At 38.9% G+C, this 24,957-nt stretch overlaps 4 protein-coding genes across 6 annotated transcripts; 3 read left to right on the forward strand and 1 right to left on the reverse strand.

Moving 5' to 3' along the window:
• Positions 1-360: 360 nt before the first annotated feature.
• On the forward strand, positions 361-5,164 carry LOC141642034 (F-box/kelch-repeat protein At3g23880-like). Of its 3 annotated transcripts, none has more exons than XM_074450695.1 (3): positions 361-2,067; positions 2,256-2,999; positions 3,944-5,164. In XM_074450695.1, exon 1 carries the CDS (start codon positions 844-846, stop codon positions 2,044-2,046), a length of 1,203 nt encoding a protein of 400 aa, XP_074306796.1. In that variant the 5' UTR covers positions 361-843; the 3' UTR covers positions 2,047-2,067; positions 2,256-2,999; positions 3,944-5,164. The 3 variants fall into 3 exon arrangements, with proteins under 3 accessions (XP_074306796.1, XP_074306797.1, XP_074306798.1); XM_074450696.1 differs by having other exon boundaries at positions 2,256-2,315; positions 4,032-5,164; XM_074450697.1 differs by having other exon boundaries at positions 361-2,063; positions 2,256-2,315; positions 4,032-5,164.
• An 8,329-nt stretch (positions 5,165-13,493) lies between these two features.
• On the reverse strand, positions 13,494-14,678 carry LOC141627528 (F-box/kelch-repeat protein At3g06240-like). The gene has a single exon (XM_074440772.1). The coding sequence runs from the start codon at positions 14,676-14,678 to the stop codon at positions 13,494-13,496; it is 1,185 nt and encodes a 394-aa protein (XP_074296873.1).
• A 6,651-nt stretch (positions 14,679-21,329) lies between these two features.
• LOC141627535 (F-box/kelch-repeat protein At3g23880-like) lies at positions 21,330-22,493 on the forward strand. Its single transcript, XM_074440779.1, has one exon. It carries the CDS (start codon positions 21,330-21,332, stop codon positions 22,491-22,493), a length of 1,164 nt encoding a protein of 387 aa, XP_074296880.1.
• A 1,043-nt stretch (positions 22,494-23,536) lies between these two features.
• LOC141627546 (F-box/kelch-repeat protein At3g23880-like) lies at positions 23,537-24,712 on the forward strand. The gene has a single exon (XM_074440788.1). It carries the CDS (start codon positions 23,537-23,539, stop codon positions 24,710-24,712), a length of 1,176 nt encoding a protein of 391 aa, XP_074296889.1.
• Positions 24,713-24,957: the final 245 nt, after the last annotated feature.

Below are 24,957 nucleotides of genomic sequence, written 5' to 3' on the forward strand. Positions count from 1 at the left end.
ATAAAAATAACACACGAGTACATATTTGTGGAACTGCAACTCGATTACATTAAATTTTGGGTCAATTTTTAGCCCGACCCGAAATAATCCAATAATATGAGAGATCCAAACTGACCTGACTCAAATCGGCTCGATCCGAACCGTTGACCTGTTTTGCCAGGTCTACAGTTGTCAATTAGGGTCATTTTGGGTTACTTGAATCATTTTGTAACGGGTCAATTATGGATCATGTTTTTTAGATCGGGACATTATTAGGTCAATTAAAGTTCGGATCGAGCCAATTCGAATTTCAAATCATGTTCAGATCATTTTCGGATCTCGAATAAACCTTTTCGAATCGGTCATTCGGATATGACCCATTTCACAACGGTTCTACTTTTACTATCTCCCATTCATATTCTCCCTTTCCCATTCAATCCCGCAAAATCAATTCCCTCCTTCCCAGATAATACCCAGAAATTAATTCCCTCAAACCAAAATTCGCCCAAATTAATTTACCATCGTCTCCATCATCTTCTTCGTTCATCATCAGATTCATTACCGCCTTCACCATCACCATCCTTTCCTGCTTGTTCATCATAAAAGAGAGTAAGCGGGAAAGTTAGGGTTTGAGCGAGAGAGTGACAATTACAAGAGGGCATTTTGGTCCAATCTTCTCGTAGCGGTTCTAACTCAATGCTGGTTCAAGCTACATCAACGCTCCTCCGATAACGGTGTACCGGGTACTCTTCAATAGGTACTAATTTGACAAGGGTAGTTTCAATTTAGTACTAAAATTGTGGTGTCGATTATTCTAGTTTACACCGAGTTGTTTGTTTGTAGTTGAGCACGCTTCTACTAAAAATGTCGGACTTGAATCCATGTTTTTCTGAAGACATATGGTTCGAAATCTTCAAACAACTTCCTGTAAAAACCCTAGGCAAATGTCGTTGTGTTTGCAAATCATGGCGTTCTCTGATTGTTTCTCCTTCTTTTATGGCTGCCCACCTTAAGCATTACACCCGAAACGTAGCCAATTCCTTAATTTTATGCAAAGAGCTTTCAAGGGGTTCAGAAAGAAGACTATTATTCGAGCAGTGTATTTTCTTTCGTGATTTGGTTCAGTTAAAATCAGGAAATAAAATTCACACATCAATTTGCCCTTTTGGTCTAACTAATCAATTATTTCCTTCCTTTCATTTTGGTGGTTCCGTTAATGGTTTGTTGTGCTTCTCTGATTTAAGTGATTCTTGCCAAAAACACCGTATCTTGTTATGGAATCCCTTAATTCAGAAATCCATTAAACTTTCTCAGTCCACATTGACGAGTAAATACTCTGCCTTGGGGTTCGGCTATGATTATCGGAGGAATGATCACCGTGTTGTCAAAATTAGTCTTTCGGGTAGAGGCACGCCATTGGTTGAGGTTTATTCGGTTCAGGAACGAACATGGAGGATTATTTCCACTAGATATTTGGTTGACAACTCGATCAATTGGGTCTCTTCTTCTCATTGCTTTCTGAATGGAGTAATTCATTGGTGTAGTAGTCAACCCATGGGGTTGCTTTTGTTTAATGTCTCGGAAGAAACATTTATGAAGATGAAATTACCTGAAAAACTTGTAAAATCGTGCAGAGCTGATTTGATTGATTTTGGTTTATTCGAGTATCAAGGTAAGTTATCGGTGTCCCTTTGCAGAAAAAAGCCCACTAGCTTCAATATTAATATTAATTCGGCAAACTTTCATATATGGGTGAAACGAGACTATAATGTCGAGAGCTCATGGTGCAAAATCATCTCTGTTGAATATCCGAAGTTACATGGGTTTTGCCATGCTGGTCCAATTGAATACTTGGGAGAAGACGAGGAATTAATCGGGTTCGGTAACCCTGGCAGCGGACAACTGGTGTCTTATGATCCTAAGACTGAGGAAATTACAAAACTTGGTCTTTGTTATAGTTATTCCAGCAAGTTCAGTGCTTATTCGGAGGGTCTTGTATTGCTCGACCAAAAGATTGACGATCTCACTGCTGATGAACTCGAAAGGTATAGTTGTCAGTTCGCCTAGCCGATAAATACATTAGTGTTGGTACGCCACTCTCTTACTCATGCTAATTTTGTTGATTTTGCAATGTTTGATATACATCTGCTTACGGGTCTGTCAATGACTCTCATCGTTGCAATGTTACTTTCCTTTTTTGGGGTTTTGTTATGCAATTGATCTCCTGCATAGCCCTAAACCGCTAATTGATCCTTGCAAGTTGTCATTTTTTTCAGGCGCATGGCATGGCCCTAGGTGCAGTTCTGGCCTTCTAATTCGGCATGACATGGAAAATGGTTGGATTTGAACTATCTTATCTTGTGCTTTGTTTTGTATTGATTTATTTGGTTTGATCAAGCAGGATGATCATTTTTTTTACGCTTGCATTTAGTTTCGACTTTATCAAGGATCGGTGACATGACGTGAAACTGTGAAAGCTTATTTTCGAATATTCGAAGATCATTTCAAGCTCTATTTGTTTCTATACTTCTTTCAACCCTGCTCCTTCTAAGCTTTTCGATATGTCGTGTTCTTTCCTGGTGCTATAATTTTACTTATTTTAATTCCATGTCTTTATGCTCAAGTAAACTTTATCTTTGTCATTTAACACTCTTTCGTACTTTGTATCTTCCATTGAACCTAGATGGTTAATCTCTCTTTTCATTATTTCCTAAAAATCAATCTTGTTTTGGGAAAAAGAGTATAAAACGTGCTTACTTTGTACTCCCTCCGTAGTCAGTCCCGGTTATTTGTTTACCAATTCCATTTTTGGGTGTATAAAAAGAGTGATTCTGTAGCCACGGTAGGTGAGTCGTGAGTTCTATCGTATGTAGGCTTGCGATGATGAAGATTTACCGCCTTTATCATGCTGCAAGTTGTTTTTTTAGCTGCTCAATCATGCCCTTGCAATAAATTATAGACTTGTTTCCCCTGTTTGTCATGTGGGCATCAAATCGTTTTGTGGTTGAATTCGAGTTCAAGTTTTCTCAGGGGCGGCCCGTTGGATTTGGAGGCCCTGTTCCAAATACTAGGTGAAGGCCCTTACGATGATCGCGTCATATTTTTTTAGTCATAAAAATATATGAGACCTTTAATGTATGAGGAGGCGTAATATTTAAAATTTGAAATACTATAAATATAAAATTAATCGCGTCAATTTTTCGATTTAAGTCATATTGCTTTAATTATATTATTTTGTTTTTTGTGAACAAATGTTCGCTCTATTTCTTCCAATTAGCGTTTTTATACTTTTATTTCTAGAAGTAAAGTAATTAGAAAAATAAGGCTACAATAAAAAAATAGTCAGAAAGTGCATTATTGACAATAACATATTCGTTTCGTTAAATAAGATCACGTTTTTAACACCATTCTTATTTAAGACCGTCTTAACTTATAGATGATTTTCACACCCGATTATATTAGAAGTAGAAGTAAAACAAGGGTGTTAGAGGTTTCAAGATAATACGGTCATAAGCAAGATCAACATTTTTTTTTTTAAAACGGCAAAATTATCAAGTCACTTGCACTTATATGATGGATTTGCTTTTAAATATTGTAGGGGAAATTTTATACGAATGAACTTTTAAAATTTACGAAGACGAAATAAGAGATAAAAAAAAAGAATGAACCTAAAATAAATAATTAAAGCTAACTAATGAAAAAAAAAGAAAATAATAGAAATACAACAAAAAAATCCAAAAATAATTGATGTAAAATGACAACTTTAGGACCCGAGCCTGGGACTTCAGTAGGCTTTTTTTGTTGTTTGTTATTAGGCCCATTATCACTATGCCATAGAAAAAACTGTTAACTTTATAGAATGTTAATATGCACTTTTACAATAACTTCTTCCAAATGAGGCCCCCAATCCTATTGGGCCTCGGTTCGGTGAACCTAATTGAACCACTTAAGGGCCTCCCCTGAGTTTTCTTATTCAGTGAATCGGAATTGCTTTTGTTGAAATTGTCTTCTCATATTATGTTTTCATTACTGTTCTCATGGCTGCATTCTAGTGAAGGACGTCTTCCTGATTCAAGATGATCAAGCTAATTAGAACACATTGGGTTGATGATGTCAAGTCCCTTTGTTATTTGATTGTTTGCTCTTAGTTGAAATGATTAGTGATTAAAGCAATCAAATGGACTTTCAACAATGATTCAAGATGATCAAGCTAATCAAGGAAGTCAAGACAATGATATTTTCCAAGCCTTAGTCGAAAAATGTAAGAGTAAGTGTAACATTCTCATTTAAGTCAAGTAATGGCAAAACCATGCAACAGTACGCTGTACTGTGGTTTCTGGTACTATCATACGGAGGAGGAATTTTGTCTAAAGGTTTTTAAGTGTCAAAACTTTGCAAACTTTAAACCTTAAACATTTGAATTTTCAAAAGCTTGAAAATAATCTGAAATTTTGGAGTCACAAGCCCACTTGACTAAGCCTCTAGATTTGTGCAAACACCTTTTACTAAAATGGCAAAGAAGACTTGTTAAACTTCTAAAGTAAGAAAAGCATTTTGCCATTTTGGTAAATTGTCACATGTTGAGTGTAGTAGCTTAAGTTTTCTGATTTCTTAAACCCCAAGCCTATAGTCTAACACTTACCATCACTTAAAGCTATCATTTTAATATTGGATTTAATTTTTCTAAGTTGTACTTACCTAAGACTAAATCCACTATAAATAGAGTGTCTTAGTCACATTTATTTCTTAAGACTTCTAAAGCATTTATTGTAAAAACCTTGCAAATCATTTGTGCATTTAAAGCCTTGTTCTTCGAGTGTTTGCAAAACGTTTTTCTGATTTTAAGTCTTCAAAATTGTTTTCGAAAAAAAGTCAGAAAACCTCCAAGTATCGGTTCATTTGTCTTTGTGACATAATGAGTTTGTTCCATGATTCTCGTGTTAGATCTTCATTGTGATCTCCATGTTCATTTAGTGAACTTTTGAGATTCAAGATTCTGTAACACCTTGAGATAGAACCCATAAACTCTTGAAGCGGAGTAGCTTTAAGTTTGAGTGCAACCGGAGTAGGTTGGCGAGTTATTTTCATTGTAAGGGGTTTAGTAAGTTTGAGTAAATTTCTAAACAAGCAATAAAATAACGGTTGGACGTAGGCCTCGGAGTAGAGGCTGAACCAATTTTTAAAATTTCGTTTGTTTGTTCATTTACTTTTACGTTCTTCCACTTTGCTATTTCTCGCATGTACTTAATCAAGTTATGTGTCACAGTCACCTATACTGTGACATAGAACTGATGTACCTTCTTGTGAACTTACATTCAATTAAGTTTCTCAAGTCTTGTACTTCAATATTCTTTACTTAAGTTAATTAATTAACCAAGTTAAGGATAAAATTTTAAAAGGTACACCTAATTCACCCCATCCCCTCTTAGGTGTTAATCGTTCTTAACTCTTCAAGGAGCCTCAGTCCAGCACTCCAGCATACAATAACACACAATCACACAACTTCTCTCTGTGTTTTCTCTCTTTTCTTCTGTAAAATTTCTGGGCAATGAAAATAACTCGTTCCACAGCTCCCAGTCTCGAGTGGGCGTTTCTGGGTGCTGCAGTGTAAATCCTTGAGGAACTACCAGTAAATTGTTGATCGCCACCACGGTCGTACCGAAATAGTTTTCAAGGCAGTGGTTCTAATACCACGTCACTACGAATCGGGTTATCTCTGATCTTTTTCATTGTTACTACAATTTCCGTCTTACATTATTGTGAAATTAATGAGTGATTTCCGAATATGGCGTTGAGAATAAAAATAATTCTCATTTTAGGCTTGGTTTTACTCCCTAACATAATTCTCAATATGGTGTTCACATAGGTTTGGATTAACTTCCAACACAAATACTTGTGTCGGCGAGGGCGAAGAGGTAATAGTAAAAGGTAACCTCCGAAAAAATTTAAAATTTAAATCAAAGCTTTGAAATTTTCAGAAGCCATCGGGGCGAGCGCCCTTGCTAACTCCCCCTCGCTCCACGACTGTATGCATCTTTGATAATACAAAACGGTGAAGGCAATCTCATGTTGGGTAACAGGCGTAAATATTGAGCGGAAGCGTGGACCTATTACCCTCTTGCGGGAGTGTAATTATAAAATGGACAAGACGATAATAAATACGTCAACAAAATAGAGAATATGGACACCGATTTTCTACGTGGAAAACCCCTTTGAATAAGGGTAAAAACCACGGGACCCTTAGGCCGCTTAATATCTCCACTATAAGCAAAATAATGGGAACACAATGTCTTTCCTAGTACCCACTAGGAGATTACAAATATTATTCTGGCTACCCGGATAAACACTCGGACCCTCAGAAATAATATTCTAAATGTGTGGGACTTAGTCAGAGATTTTACGCCTTTCCGACTGGATACCGTCTTGACAGGATTATTTGAGCGAAGCCACACTAACTCTCAAACTCTCTCGTATTTTTCTCTCACACTCTCGCAAGTGGCTCTTATTTCTCACTTACTTGGTTTATGTATTTTCTGGGATGTGGATGATTTGCAATGCTCAAGCTTGGTATTTATAGTACTCCATGGCACCGCACATTTTGCAACCGAGCACGCAGAGTTTGAAAAATATGTATGCTACACGATCCTACTACGACACCGTCCTACGCTCACTACTTCTAGCAAACTCCAAAGAATCCCATTTTTTCTTATATCATTTAATGCATGTGGCCCCCACTTGGAGGGACCCCATTATTCCAACAATTCTCCCCCTCCCGACTAGGTGGGGACATCGCCATACCCGCTTTCTTTCGACACACATCGAGCTTCTCCATGGGTAACGTCTTCGTCATCATATCCGACCCATTATCGTCGGTATGGATTTTCTCGAGCTCTAGGAGATTGGAATCTAACACATCTCGGATCCAATGATATCTGACATCTATATGCTTGGACCTGGAATGGAAGGTGGGATTCTTTGCGAGATGAATCGCACTCGACTATCACAATATAGTCGATACTTCTCCTTCTTCTTGCCCTAACTCTTGTAAGAACTTCTTCATCCATAAAAGTTCCTTACAAGCTTCGATTCGCAATGTACTCCGCCTCTGTAGTGGACAAAGCTACACACTTCTATAACCTGGATTGCCATGATATCGCTCCCCGCATAAGTCATCGGGTATCCCGGTTGATTTTCGGAGTCGAATCTCCGGCTAGATCGGCATCTGTATATCCATCTAGCACGTGGTCACCTTGACCAAAACATAAACACATCTTGGAGGTACCGCGCAAATACGAGGATCCATTTGACAGACTTCCCGGTGCGCTATTCCTGGATTTGAGAGGAACCGCTAACGACACCAACTCGCATAAGCTATGTCCGGTCTTGTGCACACCATCGCGTACATAAGACTTCCAACCTGAGATGCATAAGGAACTTTCTGCATCTCTTGTTCATCGGCCTCATTTTCAGGACATTGTCGAGAGCTCAACTTGAAATGACCAGCTAGTGGAGAACTTACGGCCGCCTTATGCATGTTGAACCTCTCTAACAACTTCTCAATATACCTCTCCTGTGACAACCATATTTTCTTATTTTCCCTGTCACGGGAGATTTTCATTCCAAGGATTTGTTTTGCAGGACCCAAGTCTTTCATAGCAAAGTACTTGGTCATCGCCTTCTTCAAATTAGCGATCTTCATAGTATCACGACCAACGATCGGATATCGTCAACATATAACGGGAGGATAATATTATCCCCGTCGGAAACTTCTTCACGAATACACAAAGTGGTCCGCATGATCGTCTTCGATAGCCATGATCTATCATGAAGGATTCAAATTTCTTATACCACTGTCGTGGAGCTTGTTTTAGACCGTACAAGCTCTTGTTCAACCGACACACTAAGTGTTCATTTCCCTTCTCCTCAAACCCCTCAGTCCGCTCCATGAAAATTTCTTCTTCCAAATCACCATGTAGGAAGGTCAGTCTTCACGTCGAGTTGTTCGATCTCCATATCCATGCTTGCGGCCATGCCAAGCACAACTCGGATCGAAGACATTTTCACGACCGGAGAAAAATTTCATCGAAATCTATTCCCTTCTTTTGATCAACCTTTCACAATCAACCTTGCCTTGTACCTTGGTTGTGAGCTATTTTCTTCAGTCTTCAACTTGAACACCCACTTATTCTTGAGTGCTTTCCTGCCCTTTGGCAACTCTACCAGATCATATGTGTGGTTCTCATGCAAGGATTTGATCTCGTCTTGCATGGCTATTTTCCACTCTTTCTCGGTGAACATCCGCAATAGCCTCATTATAAGACTCTGGCTCTCCCCCGTCATTAAGCAATGCCCATATATCAGGTGAAAGGAGGGAGTTTGGCTTTCGATGCCTATCAGATCTCCTCACTTCTTGAGGTTGTTGTTGAGGCTGTTGAATCACTTGATCTTGCGGTGGCTTTGGCACATCACCGTCAAGATCATCATTGTGATCTTCTCCCCCATGATCATCATTCCCTTCAGGAGCTTTTGGGTCCACATTAGCTGGACTCATGGGGTTAGACTTTGGTTTCTTGGGTTTCTCAAAGTCTTCTATCGTCTGATCTTCGAAGAATACCACATCTCTACTTCTGAAGATCTTCTTATCTACCGGGTCCCATAGACGATAACCGAAATCTTCTTCCCCATACCCAACGAAGATGCATTGCTTCGTCTTGCTGTCAAGCTTGGCTCTTTCGTCTCTCGGGATATGAGCAAACGCTCTACATCCGAAGACTCTCAAGTTCTTGTAGGAAACATCTTTTTCCGTCCAGACTCTCTCTGGGATATCACCATCCAGAGGAACTGAGGGGGATCGGTTAATCAGGTAGACAGCTGTCCTTAGTGCTTCTTTCCAAAACGTTTTTGGAAGATTTGCGTGAGAGAGCATGGACCGAATCCTTTCTCCGATTGTCCTGTTCATTCTCTCTGCTACACCATTCTGTTGTGGTGTCTTGGGAACCGTTTTCTCGAGCCTAATTCCATGGTCTCGACAATACTCTTCAAACGGACCCCGATACTCACCGCCGTTGTCTGCTCTAACGCTCTTCAACTTCATGCCAGTTTCTCTCTCAACTTTAGCATGGAACACCTTGAATGATTCTAGTACTTGGGACTTGTTCGCCAAAGCAGAAGCCCATATTTTTCTAGAATGATCATCAATGAAAGTCACGAAATACAATGCACCGTCATGTGACTTTTCTGTTATGGAACAGACATCCGTATGGACTAAATCCAAAACGTGGCTACGCCTTTTCCGAGGCGTTCTTTGAAATGCCACCCTATGTTGTTTCCCAGCCAAACAATCAACATAGGGTTTTAGGGGCACACCTTTTACTTCAGGGAGGATTTGCTTACGAGCGAGGATTTGTAGGCCCTTCTCGCTCATATGCCCGAGCCTTTTGTGCCAAAGCTCGGTAGAGGCATCCGTGCAACAATGTTTGCCTCTCCATGACTCACTTTCGCTTGAGTCATATAAAGTGTTCTCTGCTTCTTTCCTCGCGCCACGATCATAGAACCTCTAGTCAACTTCCACTTGCCATCATTTAGTTGATCGCAATAACCTTCATCATCTAACATCCCCTGGACATTAGGTTTAACCGGATGTCGGAACATGTCGGACATTCTTCAAGATACCAACTTATGCCCAGTGTTGGTTTGCAAACAAACATCTCCAATACCAATGATTTTGGAGGAACCATCATTTCCCATTCTTACACTACCGTAATTTCCTAGCAAGATAAGAAGAGAAGAAGTCGACATTTGAGGTGATGTGGTATGACGCGCCAGAGTCAACAACCCACATACTATCCTCACATGCCACATTTAGGTAACCATCGTAACCTATGAAAAATACTTGAAAGACTTTGGCAACTACGATCTTGGTTTCACCTTGGCTTTCGTGATCATTGTTGCGAGATTTGCCTTTCGCTAGATCACGTTTCCTTAACCGACATTCATTTTGCTTGTGGCCCGGTTTCTCGCAATAGTAGCGGTAACTTCTTTTACGGCCTTCGATCTCCCCCTGGATTGATCGCGTTTTTGCGACCCTTTGCTTTTACCTCTTCCACGAGAGGTTTCTGCAACATGGACTTCCACAGAGTTGGAAGTACCAAATTCTTTTCTTCTAGCTTCTTCATTAAGCAAGCTATCTTTCACAATTGTCATTGTGAGGTTTCCTTCCTGAACGGAGTTGCTTAAAGACACTACGAGCGTTTCCCACCGTCCGGGAGGAAGGCGAGAAGTAAGAGTGCCTGAACCTCATCTGCGAGACTTATCTTCATGCTTGTTATCTGATTTAACAAGCCCTGGTAGTCATTGAGGTGCTCCACCATGCTACGACCGTCTTTGTACTCTTGTCTCACTAGTCGTCTAACTAGAGAGGCTTTGTTGAGAGCCGTCTTGCGTTCATACATGGACTCCAATCTATTCCAGTGTATTAGCCACGTGTCACCGGCTACATGCTTTGAAAAACACTCTGATCGATAAATTGACGGATCAATCCGACAACCTTTCGATTTAATGTATTCCACGCATCTTCCGTTTTATCAACGGGTTTCGTCGAAGATGCGACGACATGGTACATTTCCTTACAATAAAGAATATCCTCCATTCTTGGCTTCCATATTGGATAATTGGCCGCCGTTAATTTTATCATGCCACTAATTGTGACGGTATCCTCCATTTTAATAAATTACACAAAGTATACCGAGAGCAACCAGAGCTCTGATACCACTCTTTTGGGTAACAGGCGTAAATATTGAGCGGAAGCGTGGACCTATTACCCTCTTGCGGGAGTGTAATTATAAAATGGACAAGACGATAATAAATACGTCAACAAAATAGAGAATATGGACACCGATTTTCTACGTGGAAAACCCCTTTGAATAAGGGTAAAAACCACGGGACCCTTAGGCCGCTTAATATCTCCACTATAAGCAAAATAATGGGAACACAATGTCTTTCCTAGTACCCACTAGGAGATTACAAATATTATTCTGGCTACCCGGATAAACACTCGGACCCTCAGAAATAATATTCTAAATGTGTGGGACTCAGTCAGAGATTTTACGCCTTTCCGACTGGATACCGTACTGACAGGATTATTTGAGCAGTACCACACTAACTCTCAAACTCTCTGTATTTTTCTCTCACACTCTCAGTAAGTGGCTCTTATTTCTCACTTACTGGTTTATGTATTTGCTGGGGATGTGGATGATTTGCAATGCTCCGAAGCTTGGTATTTATAGTACTCCATGGCACTGCACATTTTACAACTGAGCACGCAGAGTTTGAAAAATATGTATGCTACACAGTCCTACTACTGGCACCGTCCTACGCTCACTACTTCTAGCAAACTCCAGCAATCCCATTTTTTCTTCTATCATTTAATGCATGTGGCCCCCACTTGGAGGGACCCCATTATTCCAACATCTCAACATCAGTTACTCAACTATTCTGATTCATCCAAAAATACTCATAAACATAAGTTCAAATTCTAGTAAAACGATAAACCATTCAATACTAATCTGACAACTTAGGAAATATAGTCCATAGCTAGGAGTATAATTCATCATCCGTATGACAAGATCGAGCAACGCACAAACAACTTGGAACACAATGACGAAGTGACGTTTGGGATGTAAATTTTCATCATCTTCAGCGTACAATCCTGCAAAAGATTATCGCGTAAAAGACTCGCTTGTAATCAAAATGAAAACAACATTGAAAATGAATGTTCTTATACTGCACTGTATGATTTTTGTCAGAAATTAAAATTAATTCATTTCAAGTTGAAGATTGGAGGTACCTTTTGAGTTCATCATCTGAGTTAAAGATCGGACTCTTGATCGAGCAATACGAGACTATCAGTAAACACAGCAAACCTAGAACATATAGATATCGAAAAAAACCAAGCTCGATAAATTGTTTATTCGCAACATCATACAACACCAACATCCCATCACTTTTCCTATCGAACCCAAATAGCTTACCATTTCTGCCTAAGTACTCAAGTGGACTTATAAGACAATAATCATCCACCTTAATTTTAAATATCATACACCAAGTCTCTTCTTCTTTAACCCAAATTCGACAATTCTCAAAAGTGAACCTGCCACGTTGATAATGCTCGCAATCAAACACCGCTAACTTAGTTTTGTAGTTGAAAAAACAGGGACTTTCTGCCAACGCTTTTACTACCGCTTTAGGAAACTCCATCTTTTGAAGGGGTAAATTGAGGTGTGACATCGTTGAAGGGGGACGCAACCAGAGTCGAGAAAGAAAAGGTATTGCTCATGCTCCGAGCTGTTATCTGAAATGCTGCGGTAGAGAAGCAAAGAATTCACGTCGTTTTGAGTGTAATGCTTAAGGTGTGCTGCCATAAAAGAAGGGGAAACAATTAGAGAATGCCATGATTTACAAACACAATGGCATTTGCCTAAGGTTTTTTACAAGAAGATTTTTAAGGATTTTGAACCATATGTCTTCGGAGAAACATGGATTTACGTCCGACATTTTAGTAGAAGATAATACGGAAATGTAAGACGAAAGAAGTAAGAACATTGGAGTATTTAACCAGAGATCTCTTGTTCGAGACTCGGAAAATGCAGCAGTGTAAAATTCATGAGGGAGAGCTTTATTATCCTAATGGTTATGCCGGCCCAAATCCGGATGGTCCGTTTATGGCATGCCGGCCCAAATCCGGATGGCCCAAATCGGAAAATGCAGCAGTGTAAAATTATGGCATCAAAATAGAACAATAACAGAAAAGCCAACACTAAAAGTACTCTGCATGCGATACTTTTTTCGATTCTTTAGAATTGCCCGTTTATTCAAAATTCCCCTCACAAGTTTTAAGAGGTAGAGAAATTCCAAATAATCTTAGGAAGTAGGGAAAAATAAAAGCACAACTAAACGGAAAAATATAATCGAATATCAGACTCCAAATAAAAATCGATCCTCGATTAAATTCAATCCAAATGCATTCATCAAATAAATGTTTAACCTGCTTGATAAAACTAAATGATTGAACACAAAATAAAACACAACTCAGTTCAGTTCAGCTCCATTTAGTTCAGCTTTTAAAAGCCAGAAAGAACAGGGCCTTAGTTCAAATACCCCAAACTGCGCCTTAAATGAAGGCACGAAGGGATTAGTTATTGCGCGAGTAAGACAGTCTCATTTTGTAAAATGACGACTCATTTATTAGCATTAAATGAATAGTTTACTTATAATATAGACCGTCTCACAATGTAAAACCGTCTCACTCGATAATTTGTGAACGATAAAAGCCCAAATAAGAGTAGTAACTCTTATTTTTTTTTACAATTTCAGAAATTGATCAGCTTCATCCTTGTTGTCACCAAACATATATTCAAGAAAGGGGGGAACTATCGTTGACGGACCTACATACAAATGTATGGCAAACAACGCAAAATCATTAGCAAGCAAATGTAGGATAAAGTGGTCTTAGTTCATCAGCAGTGGGATCGTCGATCGTCGATCTTCTGATCGAGCAATGCAAGACTCTCCGAGTAAGCGCTAAACTTGGTAGATTCGCTTACTAGAAAACCAAGTTTCGTAATTTGCCTAGTTTTAGGATCGTAGGACACAAGTTGTCCATTGTTTTCCTTATCCATCCCGATCAATACCTCGTTCGCTCCCAAGTATTCTATCGGACACATATGGCAATAGTCATGAAGATTAATGACACGCAATATTTTGCACCACGAACCCTCGACATTGTCGTCTCGTTTCACCCAGATATTACATTGAGCTAAAAATTCCATATTCCGGACTCTATAATCGCAATGGGACACAGATAACCTACCTCCGTACTCAAATATACCGAAATTACGTGAGCCATTCTTTACGATTTCTTTAGGCAGTTCCATCTTTGCAAATCTTTCTTCCGCGACATCAAACAAAAGCAAGCATTCAACAAGAGAAGGACCGATTCCCGTGTTTTTACTAAGAAGCAGCCAATGAATAACTCCTCTATGAAAACATTGTGAAGCGGAGACATTATTGATGATCGAGTTATCAACCAAATATTTAGCGGAAATTGTCCTCCATGTTCGTTCCTGAACCGAGTAAACCTCTACCAATGGCTTCTTTGTATCCGAATAACTAATTTTGACTACCCGATGATCATTCCTAAGACAATCATAGCCGAACCCTACAACAGAAAGGGCCGTCGTAAAATTGGACTCAGGAAGTTTAACAGATTTCTGAATTAAAGGATTCCATATCAAGATACGGTCTCTAGGGCGAAGATGACTACTATCAGAGACGCACAACAAACCATTAACGGACCCAACAAAATAAAAGCAAGACGGAAAAGTTTGAGGTACAATAAAAGGGAAAATTGAGGTGTGAAGTCTATTCCCTTGTTTCATCATATCAAAATCACGAAAGAGACTGATTTGTTCAAAATCTGTACTGCCGAATTTTGAACTTTCGGCAATATGTTTGTACAGAATTAATGAATTGGTTTCGTTTTGGGTGTAATGCTTAAAGTGTGCGGCCATAAAAGAAGAGGAAATAATTAGAGAATGCCATGATTTGCATACGCAACGACATTTACCTAAGGTTTTTACAGGAAATTTCTTGAAGATTTCGAACCATATGTCTTCAGAGATACATGGATTTACGTCCGACATTTTATTTGTGCTTCGTACTGATGATGAACTTATTTGATACTGAAAAACAAAATATCTGAGAAATTATTTAAACTGGCTGTTGGAAAAAACCTAAACTGGCCGGCCGTATATCACTCTCTCTATAATGGGAATTATTGGAAAGATTTTGAGAAGCCCGTCTTATACTATGAAAAGCCCTCGCAAATTATTGAAAAGCCCATCTTATACTATGAGACGTCTTTGCAGGTGTCAACTAGCTTAGTAGATAAGGTTACTAGTGTTGATCCCGTACGAATTTACGATATTTTAGACCGTCATGTATAGAATAAGTAAATTCTTTCACTTTAAATCGAGTTATTCGGTTCACTTTAAATCGGGTCACTAGGCAAACGAGTCATTCAATTCAGTTTCGGATCAGGTGGAATCGGTTCGATTTAAATTAGGTTGACCTTATTTCGACCAGGTTCGTTTCGGTAGCAACTTCAATCGGTTTGTGCTCTTTCGAGCCGGTTACGATTCGGGTCGGATATGTTTCAGTTCAGTTCAGTTGAGTTTCGGGTCATAATTTTCTTGAGTTTCAAGTCAAAAAATTAGCTTATATATACCTTATATTTTTCAATTTGAATGTTACAATTCATAATACTATTAATAAATAAAAATCAATGAAAAAAATACCTAATTATGAGATTATTTATGAGAAAATAGATGTTTCTCATTCAGGTCAATCGGTTCTATTCTTATCAGTTCAGATATAGTTAAGTCCGGGTATTTTCAATTATTATTGAGTTCGATTCAGTTTCGTGGTTCGATTCGGATTGAGTCGGGTTTCAGGTACTCTTATAATTAATCATATCGGGTGTTCGGTCGGTTACAAATTCAGATGTTTTCGAACGATTTTTTGGGTTCATTTTTATTCTGATAAAGGCAGTGGCCCAATCTATTCCTACTTATGCGATGAGTGTTTTTAGACTACCTGCCAATTTCTGTGACGAGTTACATTCTATGGTGTCGAGATTCTGGTGGGGTTCGAATAATGGTAAGAGGAAAATGTCATGGGTAGCTTGGAGGTATTTGTGTCGGCCTAAGGCGGGAGGAGGGCTCGGTTTTCGTGATTTTGAAGATTTTAATAGGGCTTTGTTAGCTAAGCAAGCTTGGAGATTAATATGTGAGGATGGAAGTTTAATGGGGAGGATTTTGAAAGGTAAGTATTTTCCCAATTGTTCTTTTATGGAAGCTGAGATTGGAAATAATCCGAGTTATACGTGGAGAAGCATTTTTGGTGCGAAGGAGGTTATGGGTCTTGGAGTCCGTCGTCGTATTGGTTCGGGTGTTGATATTAGGGTTTGGACGGATCCATGGGTCCCGGGAACGAAATCAAGGTGTGTCATCTCTCCACGGGAACATGCCGATATTGATATGCGAGTAGCTGAGTTGATGGTTGATGGTGAGAACCGGTGGGATGAGGCGAAGATTGATAGTTTGTTCTTGCCTTTCGAAGCAGTGAGAATTAAAGGCATTCGACTTGGGGAGGTAGGAGCTGTGGATAGTTGGGTGTGGGATCATACGCGCGATGGGGAGTACTCTGTGAAGACCGGGTATAAGTTGCTTGTAGAGGATGGTGAGTCGGAGGTTGGGCAGTCTGATTTTGCGAATGAAGGTTGGTTATGGAAGGTGATTTGGAAGGTACCTGTTCTCCCGCGGTATAAAGTTTTTATGTGGCAACTATGCCATGATGCGATTCCTACGAAGGTTAATATAGCTCGTCGGCTGGGTAGTGGTGATGTAGCATGTCCTCGTTGTCATAGTGAACTCGAGTCTTGTTTTCATGCTATAAGGGGTTGCGGTTGGGGTGATGAAGTTTGGGAGGAGGTGGGGGTTGATAAGGGGGTATGGCGGGGTGATATGTTGGTGAGGGATTGGTTGGAGGCTGCATTAAGGGAGCTGGGGGAGAAGGAGAGGGTTTTGTTCCTTGTCACATGTTGGGTTTTATGGGAAAGGATAAATAAGCTGGTTTTTGAGGGGGAAAGGTGGGATGTGGGTGGGATTATGCGGAGGATTTGGGGTGTTATCTGGGAAATGGAGTCGGTGCAAGGTGAAAGTGTGCCGAGTGGTGTGGAGGGGTTTCGGCTAGGGAGCTGGGAGCCGCCGGAATTGGGGGTGTCTAAGATAAATATGGATGCAGGGGTCATGGAGGGGGTAGGTGTGGGGGTCAAAAGCGGTTTGTCGGGATTCGGCGGGCGGAGTTGAGTGGGCGGTGGTGTTGCAGCGAGGTATAGGGGGTGATGTAGCAATGGCGGAGGCTGAAGCGATATTGTTGGGTCTGCAAGAAGCTAGAAGGATGCAGTCCCGGAAAGTCATTGTTGAGAGCGATTGTCTAAATATTTCTAAATATTTCTCCCAAATATGAAAAACCAAACAAAATGTACCAGGCGAAACCCTAGGGCTCTCCAATTGAAACCTTTCAAGGGTTATAGTGATATCAGAGTTTTCAATGATTACGGGAACCTCCTCTGCATTGTCACGGTCTCGATAAAAAAGAGCAAATTCATTGCCTTGATCATCCATGAGCAAAATGTGACCATAGAGTTTGAGATGTTGTAACTCGGTCGCCTTAATAAAATCCAAATATTTCAAGGAAATTTTAACTAAAGACAAATCAGACAATGATGTTCCTTTAACCTCTTTGAAAGGAAGACTATCATCGTGTGGAGATAGTGGCGACCGATTTTTAATTGTACAATATTCATTGAATCATTGTTGACATTTGACTCTTGCACGGCTTCCTCCATAAATGCAACCTGAAATAAGAAAGATTTTTAAGTTTAAACATCAACATATTTACATCATATAAATACAAGAGCAAAGGAATGACTACTACTGTTAACTTCTAGTATCGGAATACAAAGATTTGAAATGGTTATCGGCTTTTTAAGCAAATTGCAAAAATGAAGGATTAATCAAGATACATTCTGTAAATCTCATATTTGAGGTCAGAGGACTTTTAGGCCAACGTCTCTAAATATGAGCTAAGATTAATATGGAGGGAAGATAAAGTTGTGAGATATTCCCATGCAAGATTACAGTATAACCAAAATCTTTTTTTTTTTTTTTTTTTTTTTTTTTTTTTTTTTTTTTGGAACGAAAGAACTTAGATTAAATAAAAGTCAAGTTCAAGAGAAATACATCACGGGGGCGGGTCGGGGGGAAGCGGCTCAATGGCCGAAACAAAGTCCAAAGTACATAACCTACTAACAAAAGGAGGGGCAAGATCCCAAATAAAGAAACCATTACAAGAAGTGGTATCCTTTAAAGAGAACTTGGCAAGAGCATCCGCGACTTCATTAGCCGACCTCTTCTCAAACATGAGCTTCAAATGGTGAGAGTTTTCCAAGAGATCCCTACACTCAAGGATAATGTTAGTATACGGACCACAAGGAAGGGCACTACTCAATATGTTATTGACCGCAACAAGACAATCCGAGGCAATAATACACTTATCCAAAGAATGAGCACCGAACTGGAGTCCCTCCCGAATGGCGAGGATCTCACAAACAAGGGGGTTAGGAGCAATCAATCTAGACGACCAACCCTTCACCCAAGACCCAATATCGTTCCTGACAACACACCCAATGCCAGCACAGGAGGAGGAATGGGAGAAGGCCGCATCCACGTTGACTTTGAACCAACTATGCGGAGGGAGAGCCCAGCTACACGGGTAGCAACAGGCAGAAAATCAAACTAACAACTTTCATAAAAAAAAAAAAAAAAAAATCAAACTAACAACTAATCGAATAATCCAAAGCAATCCGAGCTTATATCAACTTATATTATAGAAATACAAACTTGATCTTAATATTTCGTTTACAATCGTCAAATTGAATTAGGGTTTGAGATTTTGGGAAAAAATTAAAACTTACAAATCGAAATAGTTTGTGGCGGCTAAGGCGAGGCAGCGGTCCTGGTGTCTAGTAGCAATTGTTGATGATGGCCCGAAGCGAGCAAGCAGACGAGGTTGGAAAGGATGAATGGAAAAAGAAGCTTAAAAACAAGAGAATTTTTTTATCAATACTATGCACAGTAGAATATCTAATCTAATACTTCTATAACCTGTGATAAAACAATGTCATTCTAGTTTTGTTAAAAGTTTCGGTTTCGTAGGAGAATTGTTTTATGGAAGTTGTAACTAGGAAAAATAGGAAAAAAGTTAAGGGAATAAAGGAAATTGGATTTTTGGAAAATAAATTACTCTGTTACATATTAATTCCTCAAAATCTTTCCAAATCCCATATAAAGTGATACGGCCGTTTAGGGTTTTTCCAACATACAATTTGCCTTTCTCATATATTTTCCTTTTGTTTTTCGGTATCAAATAAGTTCATCAGTAAGAAACACAAATAAAATGTCGGATGTAAATCCACGTATCTCTCAAGACATATGGTTCGAAATATTCAAGGAACTTCCCGTAAAAATCTTAGGTAAATGTCGTTGTGTTTGCAAATCATGGCATTCTCTCATTGTTTCCCCTTCTTTTATGACTGCACACCTTAAGCATTACACTCGTAACGATGCCAATTCGGTTATTCTGTACAACGAGACTGTCAAGAGTTCAGAATCCAGAGAATTTGATCAAATTAGTATCTTCCGTGATTTAGATATGTTGAAACAAGGTAATAGACTTCACACCTCAACTTGCCCTTTGATTCTACCTCGAATTTCTTTTGTTGGGTCCGTCAATGGTTTGGTGTGCGTCTCCGAAAGAAATTATTTTGCCCCGAAAGACCATATTTTAATATGGAATCCCATAATTCAGAAATCCATTAAACTTCCGAAGTCCACGTTTACGGGAAGATATTCGGTGGTGGGGTTCGGATATGATTGTCATAGGAATGATTATCGGGTGATTAAAATTAGTCATTTGGATGGAAACACGCCATTTGTAGAGGTTTACTCGGTACAGGAACGAACATGGGAAGTCAATTTGCGCTAAATATTTAGTTGATAACTCGATCAAACTTGTTTCCTTTTCAAGCTGTTTTTGTAATGGAGTTATTCATTGGCAGATTCTGAATGAAAAAGTGGGGATGAGTTCTTCTAGACGCGTATGCTTGCTTTTGTTTAATGTCACCGAAGAAAGATTTGCAATGACGGAACTGCCCGAATAAATTGAAAAGAGTAACTCAATTGTTTTTGGTATATTTGAGTACCACGGTATGTTATCGATGTCCCTTTGCGACTACTTGTTATGGGATCTAAATACATTAGTTAAATGTGAAATCTGGGTGAAACGAGACTACAACGTTGAGAGTTCATGGTGCAAATTGTTGAATGTTTGCGACTACACGTTCTTTGGGTATAGCCATAAGGGGCCAGTACAGTACTTGGGACCCAACAAGGAACTGATTGGGTTCGTTAAGGAAAGCAATGGGCAGATAGTGTCCTATGATCCTAAGACTTACAAAATTACAAAAGTTGGTCTACATGTAAGCGAATCTACCAAGTTCAGCGCTTTTTCGGAGAGTCTTGCATTGCTCGACCAAAAAATTGAAGATCTCACTGCCGCTTAACTCAAAAGGTATATCCAAAATCATCTAACGGATCAAATTTAAAATTCTTGCATTTTATCTCAAAGTTTCCCTATTACTTATGCATATTTGGGGGGCCAAAAAAATTTCCCTGTGTTATTTGTACTCCGATTTGTAATGCTCTTATTGTTTGTATTGTCTAAAAGCGTCTATTTCATTTGATACATGTATTCATAAAAAGCGTGTTTTTTTATTGTAGATTGTGATCGTTTTTATTAGTAAACCATTCTATATTATACGTACACGACATCCTTGTTCCTTTCCCCTTAATACGTACGTGGTTGTGCTCACTTAACTCATCCATCATTTCACCATATCAATTCTTCATCTACTAAATATGCCAGACCTAAATCCATGTCTCTCAGAAGTCATATGCTTCGAAATCCTCAAGAATCTTCCTGTGATCGAAAACCTTAGGCAAATGTCGTTGTGTCTGCAAATCATGGCATTCCCTTATCGTTTTCCCTGCTTTTCTTTTCTTTTTTTTTAATAAAACTGAACTTCTTGCTGTGTGAGACCGCGAGTAGTTATCTCCCTAACATGCCTCCTTCATCCTCTTCATTTTCCTTGCTCCGACCACCAATCCACGAACTACCACCACCATTCTCTTGTTCTCAATCCCCTTATCAAATAAAACCCTTTGTTTAAGTTATTAGTTTCGTACTTTGCAAATTAAATAGCCCCAGCGTTGCCGCTCGCAAAACAATTTCTGAATTTTCGGTTTCGTGGCTTGGGAAATGAACACAAACTCGATTCGATTCGATCCGATCTGTTGCCAATGAGCGATCTTTAAGATCGACTATTAAACACCTTTAAACCGTCTTATTTAAGCACTTGTGAAAATTAGAAGCAGAAGTTAAATTTCTTGATCAAAACCATTCAAATTAAAAGTCAAACACCCTTCCCACTTAGTACTGGGAAATGTTGAGACAGATTATGTTTTTCTACACAATTATTGGGAACCAAAATGGCTTGATTAATGAACCAACTACTTCCCCTTGTACCTTAAATACTGAAGGACCATCTTATATATGAGACCGTCTTATATTCTAGAATTTGTGCTCACATTATCTTATATTCAGTACTAAAAATGTCTGATGTAAACCCATGTTTCTCAGAAGACATATGGTTCGAAATCTTTAAGAATCTTCCTGTCAAAACCTTAGGCAAATGTCGTTGTGTTTGCAAATTATGGCATTCCCTTATTGTTTCCCCTTCTTTTATAGCTGCACATCTTATGTATTACACTCGAAACGACACAAATTCCTTACTTCTCTACCGCAAAACAAACGAGCAATACCTTTTCTTTCTTGACTCGGGTTCTATCCCCCTTCAAGCGTATCATACTTCAGTATATGTCACTCTCAAGCAGTGTAATTACTTTGTAGGGTCCATCCATGGTTTGCTTTGCCTTTCATATCGTCGTTATCTCGGTCCCAGAAGACAAATCATGTTATGGAATCCCTTTCTTTCTAAAATGATCAACTTGCCTACGTCTATGGTCGCTACTTGTAAATCGCGTAACCTGACGTCAGTGTTGGGTTTTGCTTATAACGATTTCAAAAATGACCATCGGGTTGTTAAGATTAGTTTTAGTCGTGTCAAGTCTGACAACAACGAGTTTTCCCCGTTTGTTGAGGTGTATTCGGTTTTGGATCGGATATGGAGGACTATCCCCGCAGATTATTTGATTGATAACTCGATTCATTGGGTCTCCTCTTCACATTGCTTTGTAAATGGGGTCATTCATTGGCTCACTTGGGATAATGGAATCGATTCTTCAATTGGTGAATGGATTCTTTTGTTCGATGTGGTTGAAGAAACTTTTCGAATGATTAAAATTCCAGAAGCCCTCTTATTAAAGAAGCGGTCTGCAGACACAATCGGTATTTTCGAGTATAAATCTGAGTTGTCAGTGTCTCATTGTGAGTACGATGAATATGGGTTTTTCCAAATTGGGTTTTGTAAGATTTGGGTTAAAGAAGAAGTGTCTTGGTGTATGATATTGAGTGTTTCAGTGGGTATACATATCTTTACAGGTCCAGTTGAGTACTTGGGAAGAAATGGTAATCTATTTGGGTTTGCTAGGAGAAGTAATGACAAAATGTTGCTCTTCACTGATACTAGGACCGACTTCACTTTTTCGGAGCTTGGTCATCGTCAAGATAAATCAACTAAGTTCAATAAAACATTGTATTCCGGTAAAAACCTTAGGCAAATGTCGTTGTGTCTGCAAATCATGGCATTCCCTTAGGCAAATCTCATGACCATAGGGTGGTACATTGTCAAATTTGGGTGAAACTTGACTATAATGTGGATAGTTCATGGTACAAAATCTTGTTTGTTGAAATGTTACCCAAGTTTTACAGTATTGGTACATTCGAATACTTGGGAGAGAACGAGGAACTAATTGGGTTCGCTAAGGAAGGCAGTCGAGAGTTGGTATCCTATGATCACAAGACAAAGCAAATTACAGACCTTGGTCTTTATGCAATTAGAGATTCAACCAAGTTAAGAGCCTTCTCGGAGAGTCTTACACTGATTGACCAAAAGATTGACGATCTCACTGCTGATGAACTCGGAAGGTACATCCAAAGCGGCCTAAAACCACTTTATCCTATTTGCAGATGTTAGTTTCATTAGCTTATAATTTTACAGTGTTTGCTATACATTTGTATACAGGCCTGTCGATAATACTCCGTCAAATCGTCAATACCTAGAATATTTCTTTGGTGATCCGATGTTTGCACTTGGATTGGACTTCATCTTGGATCGGTGACATGATGTCAAATCGGATTTTCGAATTTTTGAATATCGTTTTTAGTTCAATAAAACATTGTATTGTATAACCTTATAAGAAATACCTTCATGTCCTTATTATGGAAAAGTGGTTGTTGGTGGATGTTATTTAGGTAAAATATTGTTATATGAAATATGTTATTGGGTTGTTTAATTTTTTTGGGAAGTTGTTGGATTGGTTCAGGTCAAATAGGATAATTTCGTTGTCAAAGAAAAATTGTTACGAGATATCGGGATATGTCGAGATATGGATATATTCATAATTAAGAAATATGGTATCGTAATATATCGTAGAGAATAATATTGATATTATATCATATAGGGTTTTCATTGATAGGAGATCCTAGGTTTACATTTGAGTCTATATATAAGATACCTATCGATTGTATTGAGACACAAACGAATAATAATACAACAATTCGCTTTATGAATTTCTCCCCGAATATCGTTTATAATAAAAATCATATGCAATTTGGAATCAAATCAAGCATGAAGAATATGGTAGAGGACGCTCCTTTGTCAGATGTAAACCCTTATTTGTCTCAAGACATATGGTTCGAAATCCTTAAGAATCTTCCTGTGAAAACCCTAGGCAAATGTCGTTGTATCTGCAAATCATGGCGCTCCCTTATAGTCTCGCCTACTTTTATGTCTGCACATCTCAAGCATTACACCCAAAACAACGCCAATTCCTTAATACTCTACAAAAAGAAATCGGAAAACGGATATACATATAACGAGCATTGTGTTCAATTCCGTGATTCGGATAAGTTAAAGGAGCAGAATTCGATTTGCGATTATACATGGCCTTACTTCCACCAATTCTGCTCTGTCTATGGTTTGTTGTGCCTTTTTAACAATGATAATCTCGGCCGCTCTACTCCCATCCTTATTTGGAATCCCATACTTGAAAAATGCATCACACTTCCTAGGACAACAATTAGGGACAGAGTATCTGTGGTGGGATTCGGCTATGATTGTCGAAAGAGCGATCATCGGGTGGTCGTAATATATTTTTCAAGTACAGAAACTCCATTGGTTGAGGTTTTCTCAGTTCAGGAGCGAACACGGAGAATTATTTCTGCTGATTATTTGGTTGATAACTCTATTATTAGTCATGGCTATCTTACTTCCGCGAATTGTTTTGTCAATGGGTTTATTCATTGGTTTTTTTGGGACATTAAATTCCGTCCCAAAGCATTGCTTCTGTTTAACGTCTCTGACGATAAGTTTGAGACGATGGAGTTGCCTGAAGCTATTACAATCATGGAGAAAGTTGAGAGTTTCAGTATCTTTGAGCACCAAGGTATGTTATCAGTCTCGCATTGCGATCTACTCCACTACTGGAAAATTCGATGTCAAATCTGGGTGAAGCGAGAATACAATGATGCGACTTCATGGTTGAAAATATTGGATGTTATCCCGTTACCTGGTCTTTCTCATACAGTCCCATTGCATTATAAGGATAAGAATGGCGAGTTAATCGAGTTAACCAAGAAATTCAGTGATGGGGCTATGTACTTGGATATGACGAATGGTCATCTTAAGGAGCTTGGTTTTCAAATTACTCAATATACGACGAGGTTAAGTGCTTATTCTGAAAGTCTCGTCTTTCTCGACCAAGAGATTTCCGATTATATTGATTACTCTATGCTAGCTGAACTCAGATGGTAACTTCTAGCTAATTTAATTAATCTCTCATCCCCTCATCGGTAGATAATTTAAGGTTTGTTCCACATTTACGATACAGATCTCGAATGATTACTAAGTTTGTTTGCTGCGTTTAATGAGAGTCTCGTATTGTAATTGAATCGTTTATCATTGTACTAGAATTAGAATTCAAGTTATTTCGTATCTGGTGTTGAAATCGCCTTCACATTTCATATTTTCATTGTGTTTTTGCACTACTTTACGCTGAG

Source organism: Silene latifolia, chromosome 2, assembly GCF_048544455.1.
Source record: "Silene latifolia isolate original U9 population chromosome 2, ASM4854445v1, whole genome shotgun sequence".
Lineage (NCBI taxonomy): Eukaryota > Viridiplantae > Streptophyta > Magnoliopsida > Caryophyllales > Caryophyllaceae > Silene > Silene latifolia.

Bases quoted from the DNA above. Each gene is read 5' to 3' on its own strand.
- LOC141627528 (XM_074440772.1), bottom strand. From the start codon at position 14,678: ATGTCGGACGTAAATCCATGTATCTCTGAAGACATATGGTTCGAAATC.
- LOC141642034 (XM_074450695.1), top strand. From the start codon at position 844: ATGTCGGACTTGAATCCATGTTTTTCTGAAGACATATGGTTCGAAATC.
- LOC141627546 (XM_074440788.1), top strand. From the start codon at position 23,537: ATGGTAGAGGACGCTCCTTTGTCAGATGTAAACCCTTATTTGTCTCAA.
- LOC141627535 (XM_074440779.1), top strand. From the start codon at position 21,330: ATGTCTGATGTAAACCCATGTTTCTCAGAAGACATATGGTTCGAAATC.